The 15,275-nt window shown below is 40.0% G+C and overlaps 1 protein-coding gene across 1 annotated transcript in view; it reads right to left on the reverse strand.

Moving 5' to 3' along the window:
* Positions 1-237: 237 nt before the first annotated feature.
* RTF2 (replication termination factor 2) overlaps positions 238-15,275 on the reverse strand; it is a 51,903-nt gene continuing 36,865 nt past the window's right edge. The window contains exons 6-9 of the mRNA XM_014609666.3: positions 10,691-10,804; positions 6,055-6,109; positions 5,872-5,964; positions 238-3,435 (exon numbers count right to left, since the gene is read on the reverse strand). Coding sequence (XP_014465152.1) covers positions 3,251-3,435; positions 5,872-5,964; positions 6,055-6,109; positions 10,691-10,804 — 447 coding nt within the window. The 3' untranslated portion in view covers positions 238-3,250. The remainder of the gene's footprint in view (positions 3,436-5,871; positions 5,965-6,054; positions 6,110-10,690; positions 10,805-15,275) is intronic.

The following is a 15,275-nucleotide window of genomic DNA, read 5'->3' on the forward strand; positions in this document are numbered from 1 at the left end:
AAAATCAGAATGTACTTAAAATTATTGTGGAAGTCATGAGCATATTGTGAAATACATGATCAAGAGAAAAAAAAAAGACCAAAAAGGAGATCACCAAAATGCCTCAAATGAGCAGGGAATGACTTAGCAGGCTGGATCCTATTTAAAAAGCTTAGGTTTAAACTCGTGTAAGAAAGCCAGGGCATTAATACTAACATCCAGAAACAACGGTCAAGGAAAGAAAACAATATTGCTCACTCCAAGTTCTAAAATATTTATGCTCATATTCTTTTACATGGTAGCAAAGCAATACGTAATAACCAAATAAAATAAGAACTAAACTATAATCTCATGGGGCTGGTATATGTTCCAAAAATAAAAGAAATGCAGCCCAATAAAATAAAAAGTAGGAGTTAAGTGCACACTCTCAAAATAGAATTAGACTGCAAAAGAAGAGAAGTGACTGTCATTGTGCATCTTTTCCTGCATTGAGCTTACTGTCTGCCCTTACCAAATAATAAAGAGAATAATAATGAAGAGAAAAAATACAGGAAGAATAAAGCTCATGCTAGCACATAGACAAATGTAGCAAAGTGATTCATTGAAGCTCAACTGAAATGCAAACTGTTTTGATGCGAAAAAATACGAGACTGTATCCTATATTTGGAAAACAAAAATGCTTACCATGTAAAATTCCATGACAAACCAACTGTGGAAACAATTGCTTAATTATGCTTATCAAAATAATAAGAAAATATCAGCAGTTGCATTCAACACACATGAATCAGAAAGACTACCTGTGCAAACATAAACAAATCATCTGAATTTCCAATTAACTATTACAGATTACAAATGGAGACACTTTTCAAAATAAATTACAAGACTAATTAATCATTTTAACATACAAAAGTAACTACGTTATATTGTGCAGTAGCTTTAAATATCTTCCTACTTATTGTAATTCTATCCTGGTTAGTTTGAACCAAGGCTAGTGAAAATGTGTAGTGAAGGGAGGGGGAGGGGAAAAGGGGAAGCTTCCAGACTTTACTTTGATCACTTTATGTAGGTAATTACTGTCTAAATTGAGACTCATAACATAACAGAATTATTGACTAAGGAAAGCTCACAATAAACTAACCATTGCTCAATTCAAACATCATAAGCATTGGGATAGTGTGCCCCATGCATGCTAACATGAATATCTGTGGTCATATGACATGATCAACCACTTTTCTTCAAACAAAATTACACGGAGAGACTTAATAAAAATAAGAGCAAGATGCTATTTCTTGCTCCGCATAGTAGCAGTCTCATCTCCAAGGGCATTTCAGAAAGTAATGACAAAATGGTTGCCCACACTGTATGGTCTGGCAAAGTAGGAAAAAACTACACAACAGGGGGGAACCACAGATGGCGGCACTGTTGAATGCGCCAATTGTTTGCAACTACGTAGAGAAGTAATGTGCTCCTGTAAACCATCACTACATGCAAAATCAGTTTTATTTCAAAATTACCGTTACTTTCTGAAACACCCTTATATATAAGTTTTGAGACTTACCTCAATTTAAAACCCCCAAAATGTTCATTGTGTTTTAATAGTCTACGGCTAGGAATCTAGCATCATGGGTTATGGAGCTGTTTTGAAGGCAGCACATTTCACTTACTGCGAACCAGTATGCATAAAGAAAGAGAATCATTCCACGGACAGAAATACAGGGCCCAGGTTTAAAATGGTCTTTATCAAAGCATACTAGAGTATGTGGGCACAACTGTTTGCGCACACAAAAGCCTGCCTGTGAATGGCATTTGGACATATAACACTATAATACAAAGGAAATATTTGCCTTCACAAATTTAAGTTTTTTGGAAACTCTCCAAAAATTTAGCCCACAGCTTTTTATCCCTTCCACCCATGGATGAGTTCTGAGATTCGTCCTATGATAGAAAAATCCTCCAAACACTCCTGCATGCACTTCCAAGGAAGAACCAGAATATGCATTGAAATGCAGAGCCTGCTCTTCCACAGTCTAAACTACCCTCAATTAAACTGCATTGAAAGAATGAAATTAGCACTGTCAGAAAAACAGCTGGGAAGAGACCTTGAAGTTTTCAGATCCAATTACTCCCTCCCCTCCCCACCTTCCTTAGGCAGTCACTGTGAACAGCTGCTATTCAGCACAGAAAACATTTAAAATACATAAAAGCAAACTCCTTAATTTTGCTTAAGTCTTAGATTTTGATACGAAAACCAGCAAATGGGCCAAACTGCAGAATCTACTTTGCACACAAATACATTTTCAAAAACTGATTGTGTTAGCAATTGGCCCAAGGAGTGCTCTGCGATTGTCTGCACTTCCATCCAAACCCTTGTACCAGAATCACTGTTCTTTCAATGTGTGTATGGACCCATGATCTGCATTTTCATGTGCTAGAATCATAAATGGGCTTTAACCAGATGGTGCTAGCCACGATACCCATCTTTTATAGATTTTTCCATCAGTAGATGCCAAAGCATTTTTAGAAAAGGAGGTCTTAATCCCATTTTACAAATACACAGACATAGTGATTTGCCCTACTTGCTTTGGTGGGTCAGGACTCCAAAACTATGGCCGTTTTGTCTGCTAATCCATGCATTTTGCTAAGATCTTTATATTTTTCAGATAAATGGAACAGACAGTTCTTGTAAAAAAATATCTCTCTTTACTTCTAAGATTGCTTTTTCATACCTTAGCTAATTTAACCCTCATAACCAGCATGTTTTTCCCTTTTCTTGGTTCTGTAGAGCACTTTCAGTGTCTGTCCTGGAGTCATATGGCAGTCTCATTGTTCTTTTATTGGTTGTAAGCAATGTTAGGTAGTTACAAAAAAAGTTCAGCCTTCTTACTGAATCCAAACAAAAGTGCAATGACAGTTTCAGCTAAAATTGATAGCACAGAAAAGTGTATTTTTAACTGTGCCCTTCACTTACACTGGAACCAAGAGCAAGACACAAGTCATTGTGACTGAAGATGACAGAATGAGCCTGCAGAATTTTGAATTTACAAAGACTTCCTGATTTTATTAGGACAAGGATGACTGCCATCTTCTTCTTACCTAACAGTATCTACAGGGAAGCAAAGTGTATTGGCTATTCAGAAAGTTATAAACAACTTGCAAATTGAGTAATTCCAAATAACATCTGATTATAAATGAATACACTGTATCAGTTTTCCAGAAAAAAGCCTAAGGAAGGAAAGCGGAACTGCCTGTTACAATCATGCAGAGTATTGTTTCAGAAATAGTATGCTGTGTGAGTAATCCAATTGGAAGATTCTTCCTTGGAGCGTTTTGCTGAGCTGTGTGATGTAAAAATAGATTTGTATGCCTCCGATTTATCCTCCCTCTCCGTGATACATCTCTTGGTGGTACCAGATGAAGCAGCTTTTCCTGGCACAGTTGATGAACTTCCAATAGCCTCTATTGGGGAGGGAGGGGAAAAAAAAAAGGAACAGAAACACAAGACATTTTAGCTTTTTTGCACTTGCATATTAGTCTTTTTTTTTTTTTTTTTTTTCCAGTCATTTCTACAACTCCAAGAGATTCAGAAATTGGCCTGCCAGGAACATCTCTGGTAGACTAGGGAAAAATATGTTTAAGTCATGTAATTCATACTCCTTTCCAGACTCATTAAAATGTCTGTTCAATGCACAGCTTGGGAAGTAGGTTTCTTTCCTATGAATGCACATACCCTAACATAGTACTAGCAGCATCAGTTGCAGCAAGCCAAAGAGAAAGCTCTAAGCTCCAGTCTTCACACAAAGGTGGAAGGATTTCTCCCCCTAACTATTGCTTGAAAAATAGCTGTCAAATGCCAAAGGCAACACTCGTGACATTTATCACCTGGGAATCTATCTACTCCCTTTATCCTTTATGAAGTCCCTATAGACAACAACAATGGCCTGAAAGTCATTTAATCATTTCTCATTGAAGCCAGGAAAATGCCTGCCCCATTATTTGTGACACCACTTCTATGCACTTCACCTGCTGCTACCACCATGTTGTCAAAGGACACACAAAAGTATTTCTGAAAAGCTGCAGTTGTGGCTCACAACCAAAGAGAAAAAACAGCACAAAAGTCTCCCCTAAACTGCCTACAACGAGTACATTTTAGGCACAGAAACAGTTAGTTGGAAGCCTGTCTGCATGTTTACTAATTGATCTATACAAGCAATTATGAACCCTACATGCACAGTATTAAGTAATGCAGTATTGTAGCCTTCTCATTTTGGAAAACGTCACCATTAACATAACTCATTCAACAGGAAAAGATAAGCAAAGGGTTCACCTAGACAGCTGTTTTCCTTTCTCTCAGCTTCATGGTTATCCCCCAGAATTAACACTGGGAAGACAACAGCACCAACACATTTAGAAAAAAAACGCAAAAACGCAACTTGTAATAAATTAATGCACCTTCAAGGGACAGCATCAAACAAAGCTCATTTCCTCCCTGCCCACAGCCTACCTCATGTCTCCACCTAAGCTTTGTTTTTCATTTTTTTCCCTAGTTCATTAAAGCAACTAGGTCTCCAGACAGAAACCAGTGACCTGTCATTTCAAAAAGGGTCAAGTGATTTTTTCCCCTTTGCATTATGTGCTGTGCGAAATTAATTTCAAGTGTTATTCGAGACTGCACAGACACCCACGAGCAATTAGAAGAAACTGGGATGAACAACAATTTAAACACGATCCATTATAGACTGATGAAATCTGCAGCTCTGTACGGAGGAGAAGATAGGACATTTATAATGTAAATACTCTAGGCTCATCACAGGGAAACACTAAAGCTCATTATTTAATATCAGATTCTTCAGATTATTTTCCCTTCAGAAAATGACTCATTTCTAAACAATAACTAATTTTAAAACATACGAGGGTTTTTTCCCCCCCCAATCTCTGGATAAAAAAAAAAAAAATCCATAAGAATGAAAGCAACAGAGCAAATGAATTATGCAAAATATATATATGTTACCTAAACTGGTGCTGCCTCCTTGGGATTAAAAGGCAGCCAAATTCAATCTCAGTTTCACGCTTGCTGCTGAATGTCCTTAATGATAGCAGAGCAGTAGCTAACTGGAGGACTAGCAAATTATTAAAATATGCAAAGAGGGTTTGTTTCCTTTGAAAGAAATGTCCACAAAATTATGCTTCTTGAATCTTTAAAGCGAGAATCGGTAAGATTTAGGGCTTGGATGTGAAGATATAGAGAGGGCTGAATGAAAGATGATGCCCATGCTATGGGAATGAACAACTGGCAGATTGGTGATGCTGTCCACATTATTTGGGGAAAAGGAGATAGGGTGACCGGTGAGAGTGGAGGGATTAAGAGATCGGCTAGCAATGTAGAGTAAGAGCAAATGACTAGATGGCTAGTCATGCACAAAGGGATGTCAGAGATGCACACAAGATTTTAGTTTGCACAGAAGACGACAGGTCTGGAATAGAGGGGTAGATCTGAGAGCTGTTGACTAAGACATGGCAGTTGAATGTGTATCTGTGAATGAGATTATGCAGAATAATGTGTAGAGCATGGAGAGAAAGGGTCCAAGGCAGAACTTTGTAGGACCCCCCCCACCCCCCCGTGACTTTTTGGAATATATACAAACCTGCATACAAGTTTGAATATTACCTCTTAATGGGCTTTATATAGGCAGATTTTAACATCTTATGAACAGTTTAAAAATTAATACACGTATATGCAAAGTGTTTGCAAGGTCACTGCACAAATGTACTGTATAAAAACCCAGCTAAACATGTGGCATGAAGTAATTCAAAATGGTTTTGTTAAAATGATTTTAACAAAAGTGGAGGAATTTACAAAATTGTTCAGTTACACTAGGACACATGCACACTGACCTGTGCCTTTGGTGAATATAATCTGTTTCTTTTCTCCAGAACTAGATTTCAGGTCATCATTTACATTCTTTACTTTGGACGGTCCGGGAGAACCTGCAAAAGAAAGAAAACCCCCCCAACTGAATCATTAACTTGTTTCATAACTCAAATGGTAAAGCCAACCTGAAGTTGTGAGAACATTACCTTCAGTGGCGTCCTGTTGAGAAACTGATTCTGCTGCCTTGCATTTCTTCGATTTCTGAAACAATATAAGCAAGAAGCTGAGAACCTATTTTAAAAAGCTGCATGTGTCACTTAATGTCAATTTTGTGTTTTAGAGACATAATTTTATTTGTTATGCTTGTACATTTTATAAAATAACTGATCTTTCCATACAGTTGCTTTAAGCTTTACATACCCTTTCAATCTGGAAAAAATAATGCTCTTTGGTGACCTCACAGATGCCTTGGCGAAACAATGCACAGGCTGAAACTAAGCTGCCTAAAATCAATTTTTGGCTTGATTGGTTTCTTCTTTAAAATGAACCAAGCTAACAAAAAGCACACAACATACAAAAAAAAAAAAAGTTAAAAGTCTACTTGTGCGTGTACCTCCCGCCCCCAGACCTATCATATTAAACCCCGCCCTGCAAACTATAGCAGTATTTGTTGTATAAATGTTATACAAATACTGACTTAGTAACGTCTCAGAAGAATTTTACACGTTGCAAAGAATGACTCAACTAAATCCAAAGAAGGAAAAGCTCAACATACATTTAGAATATGCTGTGGAGTCTACAAAGACAGGAGACAACGTTAGGGGAAAGCAAGTAACATAGTAGTAGATGCTGCTCTAGATCTCATCCAGAAGGTGGTGGTAAAAGGCTACCATAATAAAACCAGGCAGATTTCTCGTGATCATTTGCTGTTATGCATGCGCAAATACTAATCTCTTCTCCGTGCTTCCATCTTTGCTAGCATAGACAGGGATGACACCGAAACGTACATCTGTGTATGTTTCTATGGTTTGTCTCCTTTCAAAACAGAGAGGGTATGTAAGGAAGCAAGCAAAACATTCATTCTGATGCTCTGTGCACCAAATCTGACAACTGGTCACTTAACAGCAACCAAGACTTTACAACTTTATTTTTTTTTTTTTTAAAGGAGCTAATATGACCAGAAACTTCTTGTTCCTGAAACTAGGTAAGAAAACAATATTGTATGGATGCCAGATTTATATACGAGTTCTGATCATTCAAGTTGGGAGGGCAAATGATAATCTAGCTGCTATAGGGCAATCATCAATTACTAGCTTTTTGGACTGAGAACAGCTTTCAGCATAGCATACACTATTTATATCAGGCACTTCTAATACATTATTATTTTGGCTAGAACATGAAGCAGTTTGGTTTATTTAGTCAAGGTAAGGGGGAAGCACCATTAAGTCTTCCAGTAGATAGAGGTTGTTATAAAGAGGATGGTGACCAACTGTTCACAGCGCTGGGGGAGAGAGCAAGGGGAAAAAAAACAACACACCAAGGCTGCATACACATTCAAATAACCTAGAAGCTTTGTTCTCGTGATAGAAAAGCTTTACCCAGAACCATGTGCACCAGGGGCAGGCAATTATTTTCGGCAGAGGACTGCTTAACAAGGTTTGGTGAGCGATCAAGGGCTGCATGGGTGGCCCCGCCCCTTGACAGGTGCCCCACATCCTGGTTGCCATTTTGGGACCAGAAATCCCACCCTCAACCCCTGACCTTTGCCACCAGAAGTCCCTCCTTTTGCCCCCCAGAAATACTCCTTTTGGGAGGGGGAAGTTGCTATCTTAGAACCAGAAAAAAACTGAATCATACACTAAAAGTCAAACACCTACCGTAACATATTTTAATTTTATTACAAAAAATATTTTTGTCATGATTTGTATAGTGTATGTGCAGGTGATTGCATAATAACTCAAAAATAAATTCTTAGTTTTTTATATAGCGTGTGTATGTATACACGTACACATGTGTATGTGTGTACGTACCTGCTGCCTGGAGCACTCCACCAGGGAAAGGAGGAGTTGCTGGAAGCTGAGGGAGCCCAGAAGCTGTCCCTGCTGCAGCGCTCTGGGCAGGTAGGAAGGGCAAGCTGCAGCGTTGATGGAGAGGGGTGAGCTCTGCCTCCAGTTCACTCCGATCCTGCTCATGTGGGGGGGGGGGGGGGGGAGTGGAGGAGCTCGACTGCTCACAAAGCCCCACCAGGCAGGCAGGGACAGACAGGAGGGGGAGCAACAGTAGCAGGAGCCAGCATGCACTTGGTGCAACCCCACCACACAGGCAGGTGATAGAGGAGCAACAGCAGCAGAAGGTATGGGACAGAGACTAAGAGAGCTGGTGATGCCAGGCTCAGCTGTCTGCCCCTCTCCCATCTCACAGGGGTTTCTGTTGCTGCCAGTGGTGGCAGCTGCTTTCCTGCCCTTTGCAGCATGCTGTGAGCCAGGCAGGCAGCGCCAAGTCCCTTCCCCTTCTCCATCCCCTGCCCACAGAGGGCTAGGCTCAGTCCCATCACAAAGGGCAGGCAGGGAGAAAGCCCCCACATGTGCACACCCAACCCACCCACACCCCACACACGTACCCACACCCCCTGACACCCCCTCCATACCCCCACACACAACACTGTCTGATGCACTACAGCCACACACCCCACAAATGTAAACCCACACCCTGACCCCCACCATACCCACCCCACATACATACACCCACACACCCCACACCTCAACCACATACCCCCACACACCCCTATGCCCCCACAAACTGCCTCTGCACCATATCCACACCCCACACATCCCCCCAACCACACCTGCCACACCCCGACACAATATACAAGCAAACTGCTCTCCACCCCAAAAGGAGTATTTCCTGGGCAAGGGGAGAGACTCACAAATGCAAAGGTTAGGGGTCAGGACTTCTGGTTACAAGATGGTGACAAGGGGGTGGGGCACCTGTCAAGGGGCAGGGCTATCCTTGTGGCCCTCAGCACCTCACCAAAACTTGTTAAGCGGCCCTCCACCAGAAATAATTACTTGCCCCTGGTGTAGAACCTTACTTGGCAATCACCTGCATTAAATGTTTATTATAAGGGAACCCTAAAGCACAAACCCAATACATTTCTCATTCATCTCTAAGTGGTCACTTAAGACAGGTTTCACACGTAAACAGCTACAAGTGATTGGAAACCAGTTCAAATCTGTAACACAACAGAAGTTCAGTGCACATAAGCCACTTTTAAAATGGTCAAAATTTGTTTAAGATAAACCTGGATGAAGGTAGTATCAGACTCAACTGATTTACAATTAAATTGGTTTATTGAATTTCTGTCCCAGATCCCCTCGAGATTCAAGCTAACTCACAGTCCCCCAGCATCCCATGATGCTTTCCATCTCCCTCACAAAACCCCTTTTGCAGGGTGGGCAGGCTAGCCTTGGCCCAAGCTGTCTGCTCCAGCTGAGCAGGGAGGCATGCTCTAGTGCCCGCCCTGGCTACTGACCTGGGCCACTGCAGGCATGTGGCTGCTTTTTTGGAAACAAAAATGAATGTCTGTTCACTTGCTTATTGGTTGAATCTAGGCAGCTTAGATTAACCTGCGAAGATTGAACCGATTCAGCTTTGGGCTTTCTGACTTCCTGTATTTAGCTTAGCAGAACAGCATTGGGGAAACATTTCTATTACCTAGTTTTGGAGAATTAATTCCATATTCAGACAGATGTATGATTTTAGTTTGGGTTTTGAACAGGAAACAAAGCTCAAAATGGAAATGAACAACAGGAAGCTTATTTTTAAGATGTTTATTATTTTTAAACAAACAGCTTAAAAATAAATAATTGCCAGAGAATGCAAAAGTAGATAAGAAAGGGAAACAGGAATTTAGACTTGTTACACACATTATAACTCAAAGTTCCTGTTTCATGGAACAGAATGAAGGAGTTGGACTTGGTAGGAGAACAGAGGTAATGGTGCAGAGTGGAGCATGGGGTATTTATGGAAGATGCTGGCAGTTCCATCGCTGAAAGATCTTTCTATTTTGGGGCTTGTATTTGACCAAATGGAAATCTCTTGGACTGTGCTGGATTTGTATATACATTGAAGCCCAACAGGGCCAGTCACATTCTAACTAGAGAGTACCTATTATAATAGGACCTATTCCCAAATGCTGAACAGACTAAATAAGTACAGGATGGCTTATTAAGGTTCCTTTCTATCACCTAGTGATCCAGATAAGGAGATGATGAATTTTTTGTTCTTAAGTGTGCTGCCACAGCTACTAATACTTTTATGAATACCAGTGTTAGGCTTCTTAAAGAAATGAAAAGGTGTGTACCACCAAGAGGGGGCTTTATCAGTTCTCAAAACTGATGCTTTCAAAAAAAAAAAAAAAAAAAAAAAGAAAAAAAAAATCAAGCATACATAAAACCTAAATGAACCCTACCGCCAAAAATGGAAAGGGTTTGCTATTTCCTATCACTTGCCATTCCCCCACCCAAACTTTTGGGTCCAAATTTCAAATATGTCAGAAGTCCAAGTTCCATTTAGGTTTACAGTTGTATGAAGTAAAAACTAACACTTAAAAATATTTTGTCATGGTTAAGACTAACATATTTTTGTCTGTGTGTCCTAGGTAAACTACACAGATTTATCAACAAATACTAAATCAGGGTAGTTTAACACAGAGACTCTCTGAAGAATCCCATAATTAGGAGTTGAACTCACAGCCACAAAATACATTCACAGAAGGTTTCATTACAGATAACACCCTTTTATAATATTCTTGCATTTTTTAAATCTACATAGAAACATTACCTTTCCCAATTTATTTTTAAGTCTTCTATCCTCCATTCTCTTCTTCAGATTTTCCATGTCATCTTTATTGCCATTAAGTAGAATCACATCATCTTCTTGAAAGGGAACACCACACTTTAATGACAAAGAGAAATGAACATGATATAACTCTGCAAGATCTTAATCACATTTTAGATACAGTAAAATCCTCCCATTGTCATTTACCTCTTTCTATTGCCCTGTATAAATTTCTCTTTTTATTACAAGTCAGAAGCTGCAGCTTCTACAGCAGAAATGGAATTATACTGTGTTCATACACTAAAGTGCTTCAATTCCTGAGGATGACTAAGGAGTGAAAATATAGACAGCACCTCAGGTAGACTGCTTGTGTAGGCTCTTAGTACTATTCTATTTCTATGGCTGCCAGTGCAAGTAGCCATATATCTGCTAATTGGTAAATCATGATGGTTCAATGCCATTACCATGAGGATTTCCTTGGCTAGACTGAATTTCTAATGGTGTCAAGCCCTCTTTCTGTGTTATCAAGAAATAAAAAAAAAGGGGGGGGGGAGCTGAATGTTTTAAACATCGCAGATCATCTTTTAACAGACAACCAAAAAAAGGAAGAATGAACATAGTTTTAGGAGATGAGCCATCATAGAGTCTGAGTCCTTTATGTAAGCAAACCATACCATAAGGAAGAAAGCTAAAAACCAGTGAATAGCCCGGTTCTAAACACTGTTCATTTGAAGCCATTTGTAAGCCTACAGTAGAGTCACTGAACTAATTTAACCGAATCATGATTTAATTTACATTGATCCAACCTCCTTGTGCAGATGCACTTAATTCTGCTTAAACCTCTTTGTTCAGCATCACAAGCTTAAACTGTGCAATGGGCTGATGCACAAAAGGTGCACATAAGGTGCACAAAACACATCTCAAAGTGAATTTTGTTTTGATGCTTTTGCTCGGTCAGAGCTTTGCTGCTGCATACAGAGTTTAGTTAGCTAGTTTCTGACCACAGAAAAACCAGACCTTTCCAAAGTTAAAAGGCAATGACATAACGGAAGAGAGGCTTATAAGAGGTGATACTCAACCACTGGCCTGCAGAGCCATGTCATCCAGCCCCCGGGGCTCCCCACAGACCTGGTAATTTGCTAGAGGGGAAGTGGCAAAATTAGTTGCTATTCCCCTGCTGCCAAATTGTGGCCCTGTGCACTAGATCACTGGTCTGCAGCCAGATGCAGCACACAGGATCAGGCCAGCACATGGGATCTAGCCCATGAGTGAGCCAGCCCTGTACTTCTTATCCAACATGAGGCTGGAAAGTTGAGCACCACTGACTTATAAAATGGCAGGAATCACTTCCTGATTCCTTTTCTTAAAACCAGAGTGGAAATGTCAGAGACAGGTATGATGGATAATCTTCTTTTCAATTATGGTAAGAGAAAGATATTTTTATTTTGAACCTAAACTCAAACAATAAATGATATGAATATTTGAAAACACCGCAAAGTAAAGAAAAAATGAAATACGCCCAATATGCAAAACGAATCACCTTTCTATACAACATATTAGCAAATAATTCCCTACAGTTTGCACAGGGAATAATCTTGTCCACAACCAACAGGCAAACAAGTGGCAAAACTGGAAACTGCAGATACGCTGATACATGTTAAACTAAAGCTGAACTGGTTTTCAGCACTTTTATGGCTCAGTCAATGTCCAAATTGCACTTGCTTGCAGGGCTTAATTTGAAGTCACATTTTCCTTTAGCACAGAGATCCTCAACCAGGGTGCCATGGTTGAGTAATATTAGGTGTGCACCCACACGATTCACAAGATAAATCCAGAAATCTCAAGTAAGAATCCAGTGTCAAAAGCATTTCTGACCTTTTGTGCTCTTCTTTAGTTTGTTGCAACAGACAAAATTGCCGTTATTTTTCCATAAACAAAAAGAAAAAAAAGAAGTGAAAGCTAACAGCTGGCATTTTCCAAGGGGTGCCTTGAGTATATAAAGGTTGAGAACCACTGCTCTAGCAACTTTCCAAAGAAGTCATCTACTGCTAGACAACGTCTTATTTGCCAAAGACTGATTTAGGTGTTTAGATAAAGTTTCCAGAGAATTTTTTAACCCAGATTAGTAAAGTCTCCAGCACAAAGAATGATAATGGAAACACTGACGACACAAGACCTAGAGTGGAAGAAATGTGCTCTTAGAGCAATAATAGTAATTTCTCTTAACAAGATAATGCCATTATTTTAATGAATGTTTTATGATCTCTAAGCTTCTATCACTTACCATAATCCTAATGTAATGGAAACAAAACCAGAAAGTAAAGTTGGCAGCGTTCCTTTTTTCCATTACATATATCTGGGAAGTAATATCTGACTTTTCCTCCTTTTTCAAAGTGCCAATTAAGGGAAGGAAGTCAGTTTCAAGGAGGAGGATCGAAAGCATTCTCTAAATGCAAAACAAAATGGCTACTGAACCGCAGCAATAAATGCTTTGTATTGCAAGCCTGTTCTTACTTTTGCTTTAAGTCGTTTATTAAATAATTTGAAATGATTAGCTTATACTTGCATACTATCACTGCCAAAGGATAAAGTTAAGTGTTTTGCTCCATTGTTGAAAACATATCCTCCATAGCATCTTCCCTCATCAAGAGAGAATAAATAATTTGTGATCTCAATGGTGAACCATGAACTTGAGAACTATATTTACAATAAAGCTCACATATGTGAACCAATCTGCACTCGTTTATCCAACTGAACATGAAGGTTTTGATCTTGTGCAAACCTGTTCCATGTAAAAAAAAAAAAAAGGTACGGAAACTGCATATTTATTCCACTACCACTTTTATCAATAGGGTTTGCACAACATGTTTTGAGCGAGGGACCTCTTTAAGTTTGGTCCCAGAAGCTCTCTTGCCTTTTGCTTTAAAACAGTGTTGAGACCAAATACAGCAGCCCTAACTGGAATTGATCTAGATTTCCACAATTAATGACTTTTTCTGAACAGGCCTAGATTACAATTTTCTTATAATAGGAAGCTAACGAGAAACACAATCTCAGTTTTTTATACAAATAATAACAATGTAAGTTTTGACAATCCCTCGCAGTCAAGAGTGCTCATCTTTCATGATTGTCTTATCTATGTGTTGGAAGATGGCTAATGAGGCTGATCTGGGATCAAAGGACTCTGCTGAAGCTAGCACATGTGTTTCCATGTGAGGCGGGTGGCGCTGGATTCTTCATTTAGTCTGCAGCATGCTGTTTCTGCCACTCCCGCTTTTCTATCTCCTGGTGTCGTCATGAAGTTTCAAAGTACTGAGTTCCCTGCAACAGATTCTTCCTCCATTGGGGGCAGTCCTGGCAGTATTGTCTCCCAAGAGCTGACATCAATGCTGCATTTTTTTAAGTTGGCCTTGAGGACATCCCTGAAGTGCTTTCTCTGTTCTCCTCTTAAGTATAAGCCTTGGCTGAGCTGGGAAAATAAAACTTGCTTTGGGAGTCTGGACATCCAGACGACACAGCCAGCCCAACAAAGTTGATGTTGGATAATCATCGCTTCAATACTCATGGTGTTTGCTTGTAGGAGGATGCTAATGTTGGTGAATCTGTCTTCTCACTGGATTCAGAGGATCTTGTGCAGGCAGCGTTGATAGTATTTCTCCAACAACTTTAGATGTTTCCTGTATGTTGTCCATGTCTCAGCTCCACACAAGGTAGGGATCATGACTGCTTGATAAACCACGAGCTTGGTTTTGGATCCAATGTCATGATCTTTGAACACCCGTTTCTTCAGGCATCCAAAGGCTACATTTGCACATTTGAGGCGATGTTGGATTTCTTTGTCGATGTCAGCTTTCCGCGAGAGATGGTTTCTGAGGCATAGGAAATACTTAGTGTTCTCTAGCGTCTCACCATGGATCTGGATTATCGGAGCTGGGGACTGTTCATTAAGAGCCTATTGGTAGAGGACCTTAGTCTTCTGAATGTTAGGCATCAGTCACATTTTCATGCATGCCTTGGTAATGATGTTGATGACTGCTGGAAGGTCTATTTCCGAGTGACCACACACCATCATCAGCGTATTGGAGCTCAATGATTGAGGTTGGGGTGGTCTTGGTTTTTGCTTAGAGTTGGCTGAGGTTAAGCAGCTTACCATCCATTCCGTAGTTTAGCTCCACTCTGGCTGAAAGTTTGTTGGTGGTCAAATATAGCATCGTGGCAAGGAATATTGAAGAGAGTGTTGGAGTGATGATGCAGCCTTGCTTAACTCCCATTTCAACTTCAAAGGGATCTGTGATAGATCCATTACTGAAAACCTCCACTTGCATACTGTCATGGACCAGGCAGAGAATCGTGACAAATTTCAGTGGGCATCCATACCTCAGAGGGATCATCCACAACACTTCTCAGTTGACAGAGTTGAAAGCTTTCGTGAGGTCAAAGAAGGCCACATATAGAAGCTTATGTTGTTCCCAGAATTACTCTTGCAGATAGCAAGCTGTGACGATCATGTCAGTTGTGCCTCTTGATACCCTAAACTCACGCTGAGCTTCTGGAAGCTACTTTTCAGCAAGTGGAGGGAGAGTTCAGG

The sequence above is a fragment of the Alligator mississippiensis genome, chromosome 9 (assembly GCF_030867095.1).
Source record: "Alligator mississippiensis isolate rAllMis1 chromosome 9, rAllMis1, whole genome shotgun sequence".
Taxonomy (NCBI): Eukaryota; Metazoa; Chordata; order Crocodylia; family Alligatoridae; genus Alligator; species Alligator mississippiensis.